Genomic DNA, 16,850 nt, shown 5'->3' with positions numbered 1-16,850 from the left:
CAATTAGGGATGGGCAATAAATGTTGGCCCAGCCGGCAATGCCCGTGTCCCAAGGATGAATTTTTAAAAAATCAACATCAGACACGTCTCTGTCCTATATTAGTTTACTGTCCCCTTTAATATATTTCAGAAATTAGATGGGCACATGAATGAAATAAACTTGCAGGGGAAAGGGAATATAGAAAGGGAATGGGACTGACTGGATTGTTCTATAGAGAGTCGGCATGGATTCGAGTTACTGAATGGACTCCTTCTGTGCTGTAATGACTCAATGAGTGAAAATATATAACATTGCTTCAGTGTTACATTACAAGATGAGAAATAATAATAAATGTACTTTGTTACAGAACCATAAATAATATATCAAATCTACAATATAACAACACTAGGCATATCTCTGTCCTATATTAATTTATTGTTCTCTTAAATGTCAGCCATCTCCTGGGGAGACCTGCCCTTTAATTGTGAACATTCGGAAAGGGACCATCCTTTTAGCCAGACAAATCAATGTGTCAAGCTGAGGGAGCAAAGGATGTCAATGTCTTTAAGAGAGAGAGAGACCTGGGCCAACCTTTCCAGAGTCTGCAGCCTCCCTGGATTCACTTCCTTTCCCTTCAGTTGCTGCAAGTCCCCAATTTCCCCCAGAATGAGAAAAGAATTGGAAAGGGGATAAAAGAAAGTGTTTTACTCACAGATGTGGGAGACAGAAAGAAGTTTGAGTCTGTGTCTGAAGCTCAATCTTCATTCGGCGAGAACAGCAGCAGCAGCTTTGCGGGTGAACAAACTCATTGTCTGGTTTCCGCATTCAGAAAATGGGGGGCTCTGGTTGGCTGCAGGAGAAAAGTACTTCCGGTCCTCCAACTCTTCCCATTGGTCAATACCTCAGCGTGCTGGTGGGAAGGGGCGGGCAGCCCTCCGCACATGCGCAGCTTCCCCTCTCCCTTGGACATGCGCAGTCCTTGGCCGGGGGGTGGGGGAGATCACCGAGCGGCTTCCCGCTCTGGCCGCAGCCGCCAGCCGGTTGCCTGGAAACCTTGGCTCGAGGAGGTGCAAGGGGAGGGGAACAATGGGTGGGTGCGGGTCTCCCGCGTCCGCTCGCCGAGCCTGCGCACTGGAACCCCAGGACGTCATCGCGGAACAGGCTGATGTCTATTGGCTGATTCAGGTAGGGCTCCGTTGTGACGTCACCGTGCGGAAGTTGTCCAATGAGCTTCAGAGTGAAACTTCCTCCTCTGCACGCGAGGGGAAATGGCGGCGCAGATCTCCAAGAAGCGAAAGTTCGTGGTAGACGGCATCTTCAAGGCCGAGCTCAACGAGTTCTTGACCCGCGAGTTGGCCGAGGACGGCTACAGCGGTGTGGAGGTGCGAGTCACACCCACCAGGACCGAGATCATCATCTTGGCCACCAGGACTCAGAATGTGCTGGGTGAGAAAGGACGTCGAATCCGTGAGCCGACTGCTGTTGTTCAGAAGCGGTTTGGTTTCCCAGAGGGAAGTGTTGAGCTCTATGCCGAAAAGGTTGCCACTCGAGGGCTTTGTGCTATTGCTCAGGCAGAGTCCCTGCGTTACAAGTTGCTCGGAGGCCTGGCTGTACGTAGAGCCTGCTATGGTGTTCTTCGCTTCATTATGGAAAGTGGAGCCAAGGGCTGTGAGGTGGTAGTTTCCGGAAAACTCCGAGGCCAGAGAGCCAAGTCCATGAAATTTGTTGACGGTCTGATGATCCACAGTGGTGATCCAGTGAACTACTATGTTGATACAGCTGTGCATCACGTACTGCTAAGGCAAGGTGTGTTGGGAATTAAAGTTAAGATCATGCTTCCATGGGACCCAAGTGGTAAAATTGGACCCAAGAAACCTTTGCCTGATCATGTCAGCATTGTTGAGCCCAAGGATGAGATCTTGCCAACTACACCCATTTCAGAACAGAAGGGAGGCAAACCAGGGCAGCCTGTGATCCAGCAGCCTGGACCAGTTCCAACTGCATAGTTGGTATGTCAGCGTCTAAAGAAACTTTTAATTTTCTGTATTTTGTTTGAATAAAACAAAAGAAAAACCATCTGGGAGGAAATCAATGTTTCCCCCTTTCCATTTCATTTCTCACTCTGGGGGAAATTGGGGACTTGCAGCAACTGAAGGGTAAGGAAGTGAATCCAGTCTGTACATTCCACACATTGTTACTCCAGTCAGATAGACATATATCTGTCTGGCCGCCTGCATGGAGATTTCCAGCTCTCTGTGTCCAGGACAGGCGATTCCCTTCTTTTTGAGGTCTGCCCCTTTTGATCTATCCCTCATTTAATTTAATTTGGTTTACTTGTTTTGCCAAAAAGATTAAAAGAATGTTTATTTGTCCCTCAGTTGATTTGATTTCGTTTAATTGTTTTACCGAAAAGATTGACAGGAAGCCGTGAGCATGGATCTGTCAATCAGCCTCAATTAGCACCTTCAGGAAAATTGGAAGGATGAATATTAGATACAGCAGAGTGAGAATGGAGGGAGAGTGTGTGGGATGGAGATTCATAGCCTTTGTGGAATGAGAGGGGAAAGAATGTTCCTTAGAAACTAGAATTATCTGTTCTGAATTTCTATCTTGTACTGAGTGATGACTTTTGTAAACTTCTTTTACAGGATATCAGGTGATGAGGATTTACAGACAGAAATCTCAAACCAAACGTCCCGTCCTCACTCAATTCATCAGGATCTGATTATCATTGGCCTTTGAATCCAGAAGAAGAAATGTTTCTCTGTACCGTCTGCTTCAGAAAGTTTTGAACATCAATGTGAGTGGCAAATCACCGAGACACACACATACTCGAATGAGAGTGTTCCAGTGCACTGACTGTGGAAAGAGCTTTAACTAGTTATACAGCCTGAAAAAATATTACAGCATTCACAGCGGGAGAGACTCTACTCGTGTTGTGTGTGTGGATGAGGTCTCAACTTTGAATCAAAACAATTCTGTGATTTCTTTTATTCATTCATGGGACATGGGCGTCGCTGGCTGGCCAGCATTTATTACCCATCCCTCGTTGAGTCAGAAGGTTTTTGTTTTAGTTTAGTTAGGGTATCATGATTGGTACATCATAGAGTACATATGGGAGAAGGAAAGCAGAGGGATTCAGTGTAGAAGTATTGAACAATCTGGAATCAGTGCTTATAAGAACATAAGAACTAGGAGCAGGAGTAGGCCATCTGGCCCCTCGAGCCTGCTCCGCCATTCAGTAAGATCACGGCTGATCTTTTTGTGGACTCAGCCCCACTTACCCGCCCACTCACCATCACCCTTAATTCCTTTACTGTTCAAACATTTATCTATATTTGCCTTAAAAACATTCAATGAGGTATTTATTTTGTTTGAGACTCTCCCACTCCTGAAAATATCTCACCATCTACCCTGTCAAGCCCCCTCAGGATCTAATATGTTTCAATAACTCCTTTGTCTTCAAAACTTCAAGGAACACAGACCTTGACAATTTACTCCCTCTTGATAGGACAACCCTCCCTCCAGGAATTAGCCTGGTGAGTCTCCTTTGGACTACGTCCAATATTACTATATCCTTGTTTAGGGAAGGGGATCAAAACTGTATGTACTATTCCAGGTGAGGCATCACCAACACACTGTACAGTTGCAACAAAACCTCCCTGTTTTTAAACTCCAACCCCTTTGCAATAAAAGCCAAAATGCCATTTTCCTTCTTACCTCATGTGGGACCTGCCTGCTAGCTTTTTGTGATTCATGCACAAGAACACCAAGATCCCGCTGTACTTCACTCATCGGCAGCCTCTCTCTATTTAGATAATCTCCCTGTTGATTCCTCCGACTGAAATACATGACCTCACACTTCCCACTTTAAACTCCATTTGCCAGGTTTTGAAGACAGAGGGGTGACTTTATTGCATCTTCCCCAACTCTTGACTCATCTTTCCCAGGCCCTATCCCTGTAGCCCCACATTTTTGCCCCACTAATCCACCTATTGGGACACAAAGGGGCAATTTAGCATGGCCAATCAATCTAACCCGCACATCTTTGGACTGTGGGAAGAACCTGGAGCACTCAGAAATCCACACAGACATGGAGAGAATGCGCATACTCCACACAGACTGTCACCCAAGGCCGGGATTGAACCTGAGTCCCTGGCACTGTGAAGCAGCAGTACTAACCACTGTGCTGCCATGGCGCCCTTTTAAAATAAACTACAAGCACAGATTTCTCTCGATCTACCCTCCTTCTTACATCCTCAAACAATTCAAGCAAATTTGTCAAACATGATTTATCTTTCATAGAACCATGTTGACGAGGTTTGATTCTATTCAGCTTTCCTCAATGATTAGCTATTTGCTCTTTGATTATTGACTCCAGCGTCTTGCCAATAATAGATGTTAAATTAACTGACCTATAGTTCCCTGCCTTCTGCCTTTCTCCCTTTTTGACCAAGGTAGTCACATTGGCTGATTGCCAATCTTCTGATCTCTCCCGAAATCTAGCAAGTTACGAAAAATTTCAACAAAATTCTCCACAATCTCTTCAGCAACCTCCTTTAAAAAGCTAGCGTGCGGTTCATTGGGTCCTGGTGACTTGTCCGCCCTTAGCCACTGAAGGGAAAGGAAGTGAGCCCAGTCTATATAATCCATACGTCTTTGGTCCAGTCAGATAGACATATATCTGTCTGGCAGCCTGCATGGAGATTTCCAGCTCTGTGTCCAGGACAGGAAGCAGTGAGCATGGACCTGTCAATCAGCCTCAATCAGCACCTTCAGGAGAATTGAGAGGGTGAATATTAGATACAGCAGAGTGAGAATGGAGGGAGAGTGTGTGGGATGGAGATTCACAGCTTTTGGGGAATGAGAGAGAAAAGAATGTTCCATAGAAACTAGAATTGTCTGTTCTGAAGTTCTATCCTGTACTGACACTGATGACTTTTGTAAATTCCTTTTACAGGATATCAGAAGGTGAGAATTTATAGACAGAAATCTCAAACCAAACTTCACATCAATATCTGACAGAGTCACTCAATTCATTGGGACCTGAATATCATCGGCCTTTGAATCTAGAAGGGGAAAGGTTTCTCTGTTCTGTCAGCTTCTGAAGATTTTAAGCATCTGTGTGACTGGAAAAGCACCGAGACACACACACACCTGAGTAAGAGTGTTCCAATGCACTGAGTGTGGAAAGAGCTTTAACCAGTTACACAGCTTGAAAATACATCGCAGCATTCACAGCAGGCAGAGATTGTACCCGTGTTCTGTGTGAGATTTAACTGATTGTTTAAACTACAGAGTCACGAGGACCCGAACCATGGAGAAACCGTGGAAATGTGGGGATTGTGGGAAGGGATACATGTGCCCATCTCGGCTGGAAATTCATCGACGCAGTCACACTGGGGAGAGGCCCTTCAGCTGCTGTGTGTGTGGAAAGGGATTCACTCAGTCATCCGAACTGCGGACACACCAACTAGTTCACACTGGGGAGAGGCCCTTCAGCTGCTGTGTGTGTGGAAAGGGATTCACTCAGTCATCCGAACTGCGGACACACCAACTAGTTCACACTGGGGAGAGGCCCTTCAGCTGCTGTGTGTGTGGAAAGGGATTCACTCAGTCATCCGAACTGCGGACACACCAACTAGTTCACACTGGGGAGAGGCCATTCACCTGCTCTCAGTGTGGGAAGAGATTCACTCAGTTACCCAGCCTGCAGACACACCAGCGAGTTCACACTGGGGAGAAGCCGTTCACCTGCTGTGTGTGTGGGAAGAGATTCAGTCAGTTATCCAACCAGCAGAGACACCAGCGAGTTCACACTGGAGACAGGCTGTTCACCTGCCCGAAGTGTGAGAAGGTATTCACCAACTCTTCCAGTCTGCAGACACACCAGCGAGTTCAAACTGGAGAGAGACCATTCACCTGCTCTCAGTGTGGGAAGGGATTCAGAGTTTCATCCCAGCTGCTGAGACACCAAGAAATTCACGAGTGATTCCAGGGGTTGGATTCTGCTGTTATTGTTTCTGCTCTCAATTACATCCAGGACTGCATTTTGTTCATTCTCACAGTTGGTCAATGGGGAGGGTCGGAGGGTTTCTTTCTACTGGACTGGCCGGTCTCACGATTTTGCCTCCAGTGGCTGGTGCTCGGAAGTTAAGAGATATTTCGTCACTATTTCTGTTTGAAACTCCCCCAGATGCCCATCCAATTTCCTTTGTAATTGTTTATTGTCTCCACTTCCTCCACCCTCGTAGGCAGCGAGTTCCAGGTCATTACCATTCACTGCATCAAAATATTCTTCCTCACATCGCCCCCCCTCCCCCGCCATCCCACATATCTGAACCAAAATCTGCACCCCCCTCGTCCTTGTCTCTTCAACCAATGGGAACAGCTTTTCTTTGTCCACCTTATCTAAACCTGTCAGAATCTTGTCCACCTCTATCAAATCTCCCCTCAACCTCCTTTGCTCCAAGCGGAACAACCCCAGCCTGACATTGACAATAAAGAACAAACTAACAGAATATGTTAATACCTGAAATCAAATGGGAATGTTTAATTTCTGTTTTAAAGATATTGTGAATATATTGTCCTGGACAATAAAGGAATTGGAATAACTCACCTTGGGCGTGGTTGAATGGAATATATCAATCTGATATCCACCTACAGTCCAGTGAATGTCTGGAATGTGTTGCTGGAAATCCCTCCCTAACAGCACTGTGGGTGTACTTACACCTCAGGCATTGTAACAGTTCAGGAAGGCAGTGTTGGGGTTGACCATGGCTGAGGCAGCTACATAAAGCCACATATTCTGTTATAATTGAAGGACTGCAGATTGAATGTGAGGCATTATGGGACTGGACTACCTTGACCACATCATAGAAATCATAGAAACCCTACAGTGCAGAAGGAGGCCATTCGGCCCATCGAGTCTGCACCGACCACAATCCCACCCAGGCCCTACCCCCACATATTTGACCCGCTAGTCCCTCCAACCTACGCATCTCAGGACTCTAAGGGGCAATTTTTAACCTGGCCAATCAACCTAACCCGCACATCTTTGGACTGTGGGAGGAAACCAGAGCACCCGGAGGAAACCCACGCAGACACGAGGAGAATATGCAAACTCCACACAGACAGTGACCCGAGCCGGGAATCGAACCCAGGACCCTGGAGCTGTGAAGCAGCAGTGCTAACCACTGTGCTACCGTGCCGCCTCATTCCTGCGACTGCTCAGTTTCTACAATCACGGACCATTAAAGCTGCTTAGCAGGGCCCTGACAGAGGACCTGGTGAGAATATTTACTCAGAATGAGTTAGAATTAATCTTATTCCAGGACCGGCTGGTGTTCAGCGGCTGAGATTCCTGAATCTGTAAAAAGTGGGTCTGACCAATCAACACACAGTGATAGGTAATTGGTTAAGAAATATTCTCAGGCATTATTTAACTTATTTTATCATAAATTTGTGACCCGATAATCGGTGAACTGACGGTATACTCCAAGTAGCACTGGATTGAAAAGTGGACCTCTGAGCGTAGCTTCTAATAGTTATAATCCTACCCGAGCATAGCCAGTGAAAAACCAGAGCTTACCTGCCATTTGGAAACTAAGAACAAGAAACTTATCGATACAATGATTAGAGAATAGAGCCAACATTGAGTCTGAATGACACTTCAGAAGAGCTCTTATGAAAGGCCATCCAGACTCGAAATATTGACTCTATTCTCTCTCCACAGATACTGTCAGACCTGCTGAGACTTTCCATCATTTTTTGTTTTTGTTTCAGATTCCAGTATCCGCAGTATTTTACTTTTATGATAAAATGATTAGTTCTGATTGGAATCCCCACGACCCTCCCGCAAAACAGAGGGAGTGGTGGGAAAGGGAGAAAAAGGATAAGGATGATAAAGTCTGGGTTCTGTAACAAAATGAGTGAACCAGTTTATAAAGAACAGAAGTTACCCATCCCTAACAAAAACTGATCAAATTAAAACAATTAGGTTGAGGAATATAACAAAAAAAAGATGAAGTTTAAAAAAGTTTGTTGTTACTGAACTGTATTGTTGTCATTTTGTTGTTACCACACTGTATTCACCTCAATGTTTGTGGAATCTGTGCAGCGAGCAGGAATTGTTTAAACTAAGAATTTCTTCTTTCATTTTGATCAGCGAGAGGACATTATATTCTGTGAAATCTGCCTCAAGAATAAGGCTGATTGTTCAGTCTGAGTGTGAAAGAAAGATACAGGGGGCGATCTTACCGGCTCGACTCGCCGCTCGATTAGACCGGTGAGTCAGGAAGATAGCGTGCGAGACTAAAGGATTGCTCTCTTCCCGGCCTGTGTTTTGCCGGCTTCATTCCCAGAAAGGGAGTGAAGGCTATTTGCACAGATTTGCCTACATTACAATGTGATTGGTGGGTTCAGCATGGCTGCTTCCCCCCCTCGCTGGCGAGACGTCACATCGCCGAGAATCACTACTGGTCTTCACCAGCGGGGACCAGGTGCTTGGGCCACACTGGGGGGGGGGGGGGGGGGGGGGGGGGTGGGGGGGGCAGGTGGGGATGGGCTCGGAGGCCATTGAAGCCACATGGTTGTCAGTGGCAGTGCCAATTGGGCAATGCCACATTCAGTACCCTCCTGGCACCCTGGCAGTGCCCAGTTGAGCACCATAAGTGTCTCATGGACAGTGCCAAAGGGATAGGTGGGGGTGGGGCTTAGTGGATGGGTATTTACAATGACTGGGGGCTTATGCAAGGAGGGTGGACGCCAAGGGGGGGGAGCTTTGCATGGGGGAGGGTGATCGGTGGGGGGGCGGGGTGGTGAATCTCTGCCAAGGGGAGTGGATGTGCACGGGGGAGCGTTCAGGAATTGGCCAATTGGAGGGGGCATCATGGTGATTGAATAAGCAGTGACCCTTAATTGAGTTACAATTAATAAATCAGTCGTTATAGTCAAAGACTGAGTTTTTATTTGCTGTTAAAATGTAAAAGCTTAATTGCTGTGTATGTAACGAATGTGCAATGAAGATAAATTTTTAAAGTTTATTTATTTATTTGTGTCACAAGTCGGCTCACATTAACACTACAATGAAGTTACTGTGAAAATCCCCTAGTCACCACACTCTGGCGCCTGTTCGGGTTACACTGAGGGAGAATTTAGCACAGCCAATGCACCTAACCAGCACGTCTTTCAGACTGGGGAAGGAAACAGGAGCAGCTGGAGGAAACCCAGGCAGACACAGGGAGAACATGCAGACACCACATGGACAGTGACCCAAGCCGAGAATCAAAACCAGATCCCTGGCGCTGTGAGGCAGCAATGCCAACCACTGTGCCACCGTGCCGCAGCTGGCGTAGTGTACTGGCGAGAGAGATCTTCAAACTCTGATTAGCCTCAACATTTGAAACTGTGTGAATAAGGGTATTGTATAGAATCAGATAAAGGGACAGCATGAACCAGTTCTCTTGTATTCCTGTCTGAGACAGTGATAGAAAGTGGTGTCAGTAATTGAGGATCCAATTCAATTAATCTGGTGACCAAATTGATCAATTGTCATGTTACAACAGGCCCAACTCTGATGTGTGGTAACGGTCACTTTGGGGATAAAAGTAGAGGTTCTGAAGGTTTTTCATGTGAACCAAATTCTGAAGCCTCCCAAGGCTGAATTCCAAGGAAATTGCTGTCAAAGAAGGAGCCAGACTCCCAAAGTTGATTTCCACAAGAATTCCTGACAAAGAAGGAGCCAGAGAGGGTTACTCTTCTACAGACTGATCACCCGCATGAAGCTGTAAAAGTCAATGTCTTAAAGTTTATTTATTAGTCACAAGTAGGCTTACATTCACGCTGCAATGAAGTTACTGTGAAATTCCCCTAGTTGCCACACTCTGGCGCCTGTTCAGGTACACTTAATGAGAATTTAGCATAGCCAATCCACCTAACCTGCACATCATTGGCTGTGGGAGGAAACCGGAGGAAACCCATGCCGACATGGGGAGAATGTGCAGACTCCGCACAGACAGGGACCCAAGCCAGGACGCTGTAAGGCAGCAGTAACCATTGTGCCACTGTGTTCAGTAAACCTTTTTCATTCAATAAACTTCTTTTTAAATTTACGATCCAGAGAATTCTGCCTTTACCACAAAGAGGTCAGGGAACAGATAAAGAGAAAACATTTGTGTCCAGAACATTGTGAACATCCTTTTACTCTGGTTGTCTTTGATCCTCAAGTAATTTTCTGTTTGTTTTAATCATGTCCTGTTTCATTAATAAACTTTTATCAGTAAAAATATTTGATTTTGCTGGACTTTTCCTGATGAGATTGATACACTTTCGGGAAAGTGGGTGAGAGGGGTTGGCAGGCTCTTTAACAGAAAGTGAGTCCCTCGAAGGTAATTGGCAAAGGGGTCAGAGGGGGAGATGAGATTTTATTTTTTGACACAACAAATTGTTCTGATCTGCTTGAAAGATTCAATAGTATATTTCCAAAGGGTAAAGACTTGAAAGGGAAGAATTTGCAGGGCTGTGGGGAAAGAACAGAGCAGTTGGATAAATCAGAGTGTTCTTTAAAAGAGATAGCAGGGACATGATGGGCTGAATGGTCTCCTCCTGCAGCCTGTCAATCTCAGCCTCCTGCTTTTGTGCAGGTTAAAAGGGACAGATTTCAGTGCAGCCTCTTCCCTGTATCTGTATTTAAAGAGACAGGTTTCTCTTTAGCTCTGAGTAACTGATATAACAATTGGTTGGAGGCCCATTTCCCACTCAGTCCTCCAGCACCTTCCTGTCTCTCTATTAGTGCGACGTCCATGGCAGTTTCCCAACTGGGGCGCAGGCCCCATTATTCTCAGCTAAATTCAGCTCTCAGCTCCGTCGCCTGGCTGTCATTGACACGAGCAATAGAGAGACAGAAAGGTGTCCCAGACTCAAATGGGAAGTCGAAACGTGTGGCTTTAAATGAACTGTTAGGATCTCTGACGATCAACAATTTTTAAAAATGAATTCTAAACCCAGTAAACAAATTAAAGAATCACATGACAAAACTTCAAGTTTTCTGATGTTTCCTCCAACAAACTGGAAGCAACAATGATTAAACACTTTTTCATAGGGAACATAGCCCTTAAACTGTAAAATTAAACTTTGCCCTTTTACTCTTAACACCATTAAATATCCACTCAATGGATATATTTTACCCTGCCTTGGAATGTTGACATACTTTCTCCAAAAACCAGCCCAAAGTGATTCTTTACTCCAAGGGTTTATTTCCATTGTTTTCCTTTTCCAGTCTGGCAACCTTTAATCCCAGAACTGTCCTTCACAGTGATGGTTCTCCTGGACATTTTCCCACGAACACAAGCAAGGCGAATCTTCCAGCCTTGGTTCAGAATTCTCAGGAATTTGTGACCAACATTCGACATCAGAGCAGAAGTAACCATTTGGCCCTTTGAGTCTGCTCCATCATTTATTTAGATCATGGATGATCTTTTTGTGTTGCGTTCTCGTGCTATACCTGATACTTTTGATGTCCTTATCGAACAAGAATGAGTATAAAGGCAAAATTCTGCTGTTGTTGGAAACTGAAACAAAAACAGAAAACGCTGGACAATCTCAGCAAGTCTGACAGCATCTGTAAAGAGAGAATAGAGACAACATTTTGAGTCAGGATTACTCTTTATCAGAGGTGAAGACAAGAAAAATCGGATAAAATTTATCCTGTGAGGGTCAAGAATTGGGAAGCAATCTATTAAACCTCCTCTGAACCACTTTCAATGCATTTGTATCATTTCTTAAATAGGAGACAAAGCTGCAGCCAGTGTTCAAGATGCAGTCTCAGCAACGCCCTGTATAACTGAAGTACATGATGTGGAGATGCCGGCGTTGGACTGGGGTAAGCACAGTAAGAAGTCTCACAACACCAGGTTAAAGTCCAACAGGTTTATTTGGTAGCAAATACCATAAGCTTTCGGAGCAATGCTCCTTCGTCAGATGGAGTGGTCTCTGTTCTGAGACCACTCCATCTGACGAAGGAGCATTGCTCCGAAAGCTTATGGTATTTGCTACCAAATAAACCTGTTGGACTGTAACTGAAGTACAACATCTTTACTTCTCTGTTCAATTTCTCTCGTAATAGAACAAAGAAAATTACAGCAGTAACAGGCCCTTCAGCCCTCCAAGCCTGCACCGACCATGGTGCCTGACTTATCTAAAAACCCCTACCCTTCCGGGGACCACATCCCTCTATTCCCATCCCATTCATGTACTTGTCAAGACGCCCCTTAAAAGTCTCGACCGTATCCACTTCCACTACCTCCCCCGCCAACGAGTTCCAGGCACCCACTACTCTCTATGTAAAAAATCTGCCTCGTACATCTCCTTTAAACCTCGCACCTTAAACCTATGCCCCCTAGTAATTGACTCTTCCACCCTGGGAAAAAGCTTCTGACTATCCACTCTGTCCATGCCCCTCATAATCTTGTAGACTTCTATCAGGTCTCCCCTCAACCTCTGTTGCTCCAGTGAGAACAAACCAAGTTTCTTCAACCTCTCCTCATAGTTAATGCGCTCCATACCAGACAACATCCTGGTAAATCTTTTCTGTACCCTCTCCAAAGCCTCCACATCCTTCTGGTAGTGTGGCGACCAGAATTGAACACTATATTCCAAGTGCGGCCTAACTAAGGTTCTATAAAGCTGCAACATGACTTACCAATTTTTAAACTCAATACCCCGGCCGATGAAGGCAAGCATGCCGTATGCCTTCTAGACTACCTTCTCCACCTGCATTGCCACTTTCAGTGACCTGTGTACCTGTACACCCAGATCCCTTTGCCTATCAATACTCTTAAGGGTTCTGCCATTTACTGTATATTTTCTATCTGTATTAGACCTTCCAAAATACATTACCTCACATTTGTCCGGAATAATAAAGGATCACATTCCATTTGTCAGAACTTTGATTTATTTGAACTAAGATTTATGGGGGTTCTCTTGTTTACAATAACCTCCCTAATCGTAAATCACACCAGGTTCCAGTGTCTTAACCATGTGGCAAGAAAGAACACTTTAAATGGTGAATTCAGAAAGTTTATTAATCATTAAAAATGTAACAAGTCAGAAAGATAAAAAAAACAGAGTGTTGATTCACAGTTAATAGAGAAAGCTTAACATTAACAATTGAACAGACTTCTCTCCATCCCTCTCAGACCAGGACATGAAGTGACCGCTCCAAAAACATGGATAACTTGTAAAACCAACAGCTCTCAACACCTCTCTGTAAACATATCTCCCTCCACCTCTCTCTACCAAGTTGGCTTCTCAAGACCACTTTTTTATACTTTAAAAATGTCGAAAGACCATCTGAGCCAATTCCCATAAATCTTCAATTATAAACTAAAATAGACACGAGTTTCCGGGCGATTTAAAAACAAATGAACTGTCTGCTGAAAGGGTTAACTTTTCTACAGAACCCAAAGGGGTGGGGAGTGAGCAGCAAACACTTGGCACACAATTACATCACTTTACACAAGGTTAAAACAAAACAAATGGTTTTAAACTTCATCTATTATTGTTTTTGTTATATTCCTCAATCTATTTAATTTGATCAGTTTTTGTTAGGGATGGGTAACTTCTGTTCTTTATAAACTGCTTCACTCATTTTGTTTATTCTACATGGGCTCAGAGAATCAGAACCCAGACTTTATCATCCTTATGCTTTTTCCCCTTTTGCCACCACTCCCTCTGTTTTGCGGGAGGGTCGTGGGGTTTCCAATCAGAACTAATCATTTATCATAAAAGTTAAATACCGCGGATGCTGGAATCTGAAACAACAACAGAAAATGCTGGAAAAGCTCAGCAGGTCTGACAGCATCTGTGGGGACAGAGTGGAGCCAATGTTTCAGGTATGGATGACCCTTCATAAGAGCTGTTATGAAGTGTCTTCCAGACTTGAAACGTTGGCTGTATCCTCTAATAATTTTATCGATAAGTTTCTTGTTCTTAGTTTCCAAATAGCAGGTAAGAGACCTGTCCAGTACCCACTCAAGCTCTGATTTTTCACTGGCCATGCTTGGGTAAGATTATAACCATTAGAATCTACTCTGAGGTCTGCTTTTCAGTCCAGTGCTATTTGGAGTATACCGTTACTGCACCGACTAACGGGTCACATGTCCCTCACAGTTCTTATCACAAATTTGGGATAAAATAATTTAAACAATGCCTGAGAACGCTTTTTAACTTCTTAACCAACTATCTGCCACTGTTTGTTGATTGGTCAGACCTCCTGTTCACAGATTCGGGTATCTCAGCCGCTGAACACCAGCCGGTCCTGGAATAAGTTTAATTCTAACTCATTCTGAGTAAATATTCTCACCAGGTCCTCTGTTGGGGCCCTGCTGAGCAGCTTCAATGGTCCGTGATTGCAGAAACTGAGCAGTCACAGGAATGTGGTCAAGATAGTCCAGTCCCATAATGCCTCACATTCAATCTGCAGTCCTTCAGTTATAACAGGATATGTGGCTGTATGTAGCTGCCTCGGCCACGATCAGCGCCAACACTGCCTTCCTGAACTGCTACAATGCCTGAGGTGTAAGTACACCCACAGTGCTGTTAGGGAGGGATTTCCAGCTACACATTCCAGACTTTCACTGGACTGTAGGTGGATATCAGATTGATATATTCCATTCAACCACACCCAAGGTGAGTTATTCCAATTCCTTTATTGTCCAGGACAAAATATTCACAATATCTTTAAAACAGAAATTAAACATTCCCATTTGATTTCAGGTATTAACACATTCTGTTAGTTTGTTCTTTATTGTCAATGTCAGGCTGGGGTTGTTCCCCTTGGAGCAAAGGAGGTTGAGGGGAGATTTGATAGAGGTGGACAAGATTCTGACAGGTTTAGATAAGGTGGACAAAGAAAAGCTGTTCCCATTCGCTGATGAGACAAGGACGAGGGGGGTCACAGATTTATGGTTTTGGGTCAGAGATGCGGGGCGGGGGGAATGGGAGGAAGAATATTTTGATGGAGTGAATGGTAATGACCTGGAACTCGCTGCCTACGAGGGTGGAGGAAGTGGAGACAATAAACAATTACAAAGGAAATTGGATGGGCTTCTGGGGGAGTTTCAAACAGAAATGCTGACTAAATATCTCTGAACTTCCTCACACCCTGTCACTCTGTGATCCTTGTGAAATTTAAAACCAGGTATTCGCAACAAGACTCAAAGAGCATCAGCCCATTGGAGGCAAAGTTGTGAGACCGGCCAGTCCAGCAGAAAGAAACCCTCCGACCCTCCCCATTGACCAACTGTGAGAATGAACAAAATACAGTCCTGGATGTAATTGAGAGCAGAAACAATAACAGCAGAATCCAACCCCTGTGAACTTGTTGGTGCCTCAGCAGCTGTGATGAAATTCTGAACCCTTTTTATACACTGAGCAGGTTGACGGTTTCTCCCCAGTGTAAACTCACTGATGTCTCAACAGGTGGGATAACTGAGTGAATTCCTTCCCACACTGAGAGCAGGTGAATGGCCTCTCCCCATGTGAACTCGCTGGTGTCTCTGCAGGTTGGATGAACGAGCGAAACCCTTCCCACACTGAGAGCAGGTGAACGGCCTCTCCCCGCTGTGAATGCGCTGATGTGTCCGCAGGACGGATGACCGAGTGAATCCCTTCCCACACTGAGAGCAGGTGAACGGCCTCTCCCCGCTGTGAATGCGCTGATGTGTCCGCAGGTCGGATGACCGAGCGAATCTCTTCCCACACTGAGAGCAGGTGAATGGTCTCTCCCCAGTGTGAATTCGCTGGTGTCTCTGCAAAGTGGATGACAAGGTGAATCCCTTTCCACACTGAGAGCAGGTGTACGGCCTCTCCCCAGTATGAACGCGTTGATGTGTCTGCAGGTCGGATAACCGAGTGAATCCCTTTCCACACTGAGAGCAGGTGAATGGCCTCACCCCAGTGTGAATTCGCTGGTGTGTCCATAGATTGGATAACTGGTTGAATCCCTTCCCACACTGAGGGCAGGTGAACGGCCTCTCCCCAGTGTGAATTCGCTGGTGTCTCTGCAAAGTGGATGACACAGTGAATCCCTTTCCACACTGAGAGCAGGTGAACGGTCTCTCTCCAGTGTGAACTCGCTTGTGTGTCTGCAGGTGGGGGAACCGAATGAATCCCTCCCCACACTCAGAGCAGATGAATGGCCTCTCCCCAGTGTGGTTGCGCCGATGAGCATCCAGCAGAGAGGGGTATCTGTATCTCTTCCCACAGTCTGCACATTTCCATGGTTTCTCCATGGTGCAGGTGTCCTTGCCTCTCCCTTGGGTGGCCAATCAGTTGAAGCCTTGTCCACACACAGAACACGGGTACAGTCTCTCCCCGCTGTGAATGGTGTGATATTTATTCAGGCTGTGTAACTGGTTAAAGCTCTTCAGTCAGTGCACTGGAACACTCTCACTTGAATGTGGAAGTGTGTTGGTACTTTTCCAGTCACATTAAGGTTTGAAATCTTTTCAAATCTTCCAGATTCAATGGCCGATGATATTCAGGTCCCAAGGAATATGACTCTGCCAGATCTAGACGTGACGTTTGAGATTTTAGCCTGTGATTCCTCTTTCAATATCCTGCAAAACAAGTTGACACAAGTCATCACTGTCAGTACAGGATCGAAATTCAGAACAGACAATTCCAGTTTCTATGGAACATTCTTTCCTCTCTCATTCCCCAAAAGCTGTAAATCTCCATCCCACACACTCTCCCTCCATTCTCACTCTGCTGTATCTAATATTCACCCTCCCAATTCTCCTGAAGGTGCTGATTGACGCTGATTGACAGATCCATGCTCACTGCTTCCTGTCCTGGACACAGAGAGCTG

The 16,850-nt window shown here is 45.3% G+C and overlaps 1 protein-coding gene and 1 pseudogene across 1 annotated transcript in view; one reads left to right on the top strand and one right to left on the bottom strand.

The window, feature by feature from the left end:
• LOC144485784 (uncharacterized) overlaps positions 1–16,444 on the bottom strand; it is an 89,840-nt gene extending 73,396 nt beyond the window's left edge. The window contains exon 1 of the mRNA XM_078203869.1: positions 15,631–16,444. Coding sequence (XP_078059995.1) covers positions 15,631–16,272 — 642 coding nt within the window. The 5' untranslated portion in view covers positions 16,273–16,444. The remainder of the gene's footprint in view (positions 1–15,630) is intronic.
• LOC144485793 (small ribosomal subunit protein uS3 pseudogene) lies at positions 1,249–2,057 on the top strand (annotated as a pseudogene).
• Positions 16,445–16,850: the final 406 nt, after the last annotated feature.

This window comes from Mustelus asterias, unplaced genomic scaffold, assembly GCF_964213995.1.
Source record: "Mustelus asterias unplaced genomic scaffold, sMusAst1.hap1.1 HAP1_SCAFFOLD_220, whole genome shotgun sequence".
NCBI classification, from domain to species: domain Eukaryota; kingdom Metazoa; phylum Chordata; class Chondrichthyes; order Carcharhiniformes; family Triakidae; genus Mustelus; species Mustelus asterias.
Note: the sequence above shows the minus strand (reverse complement) of the source record. Positions and strands in the feature narration are given on the sequence as shown.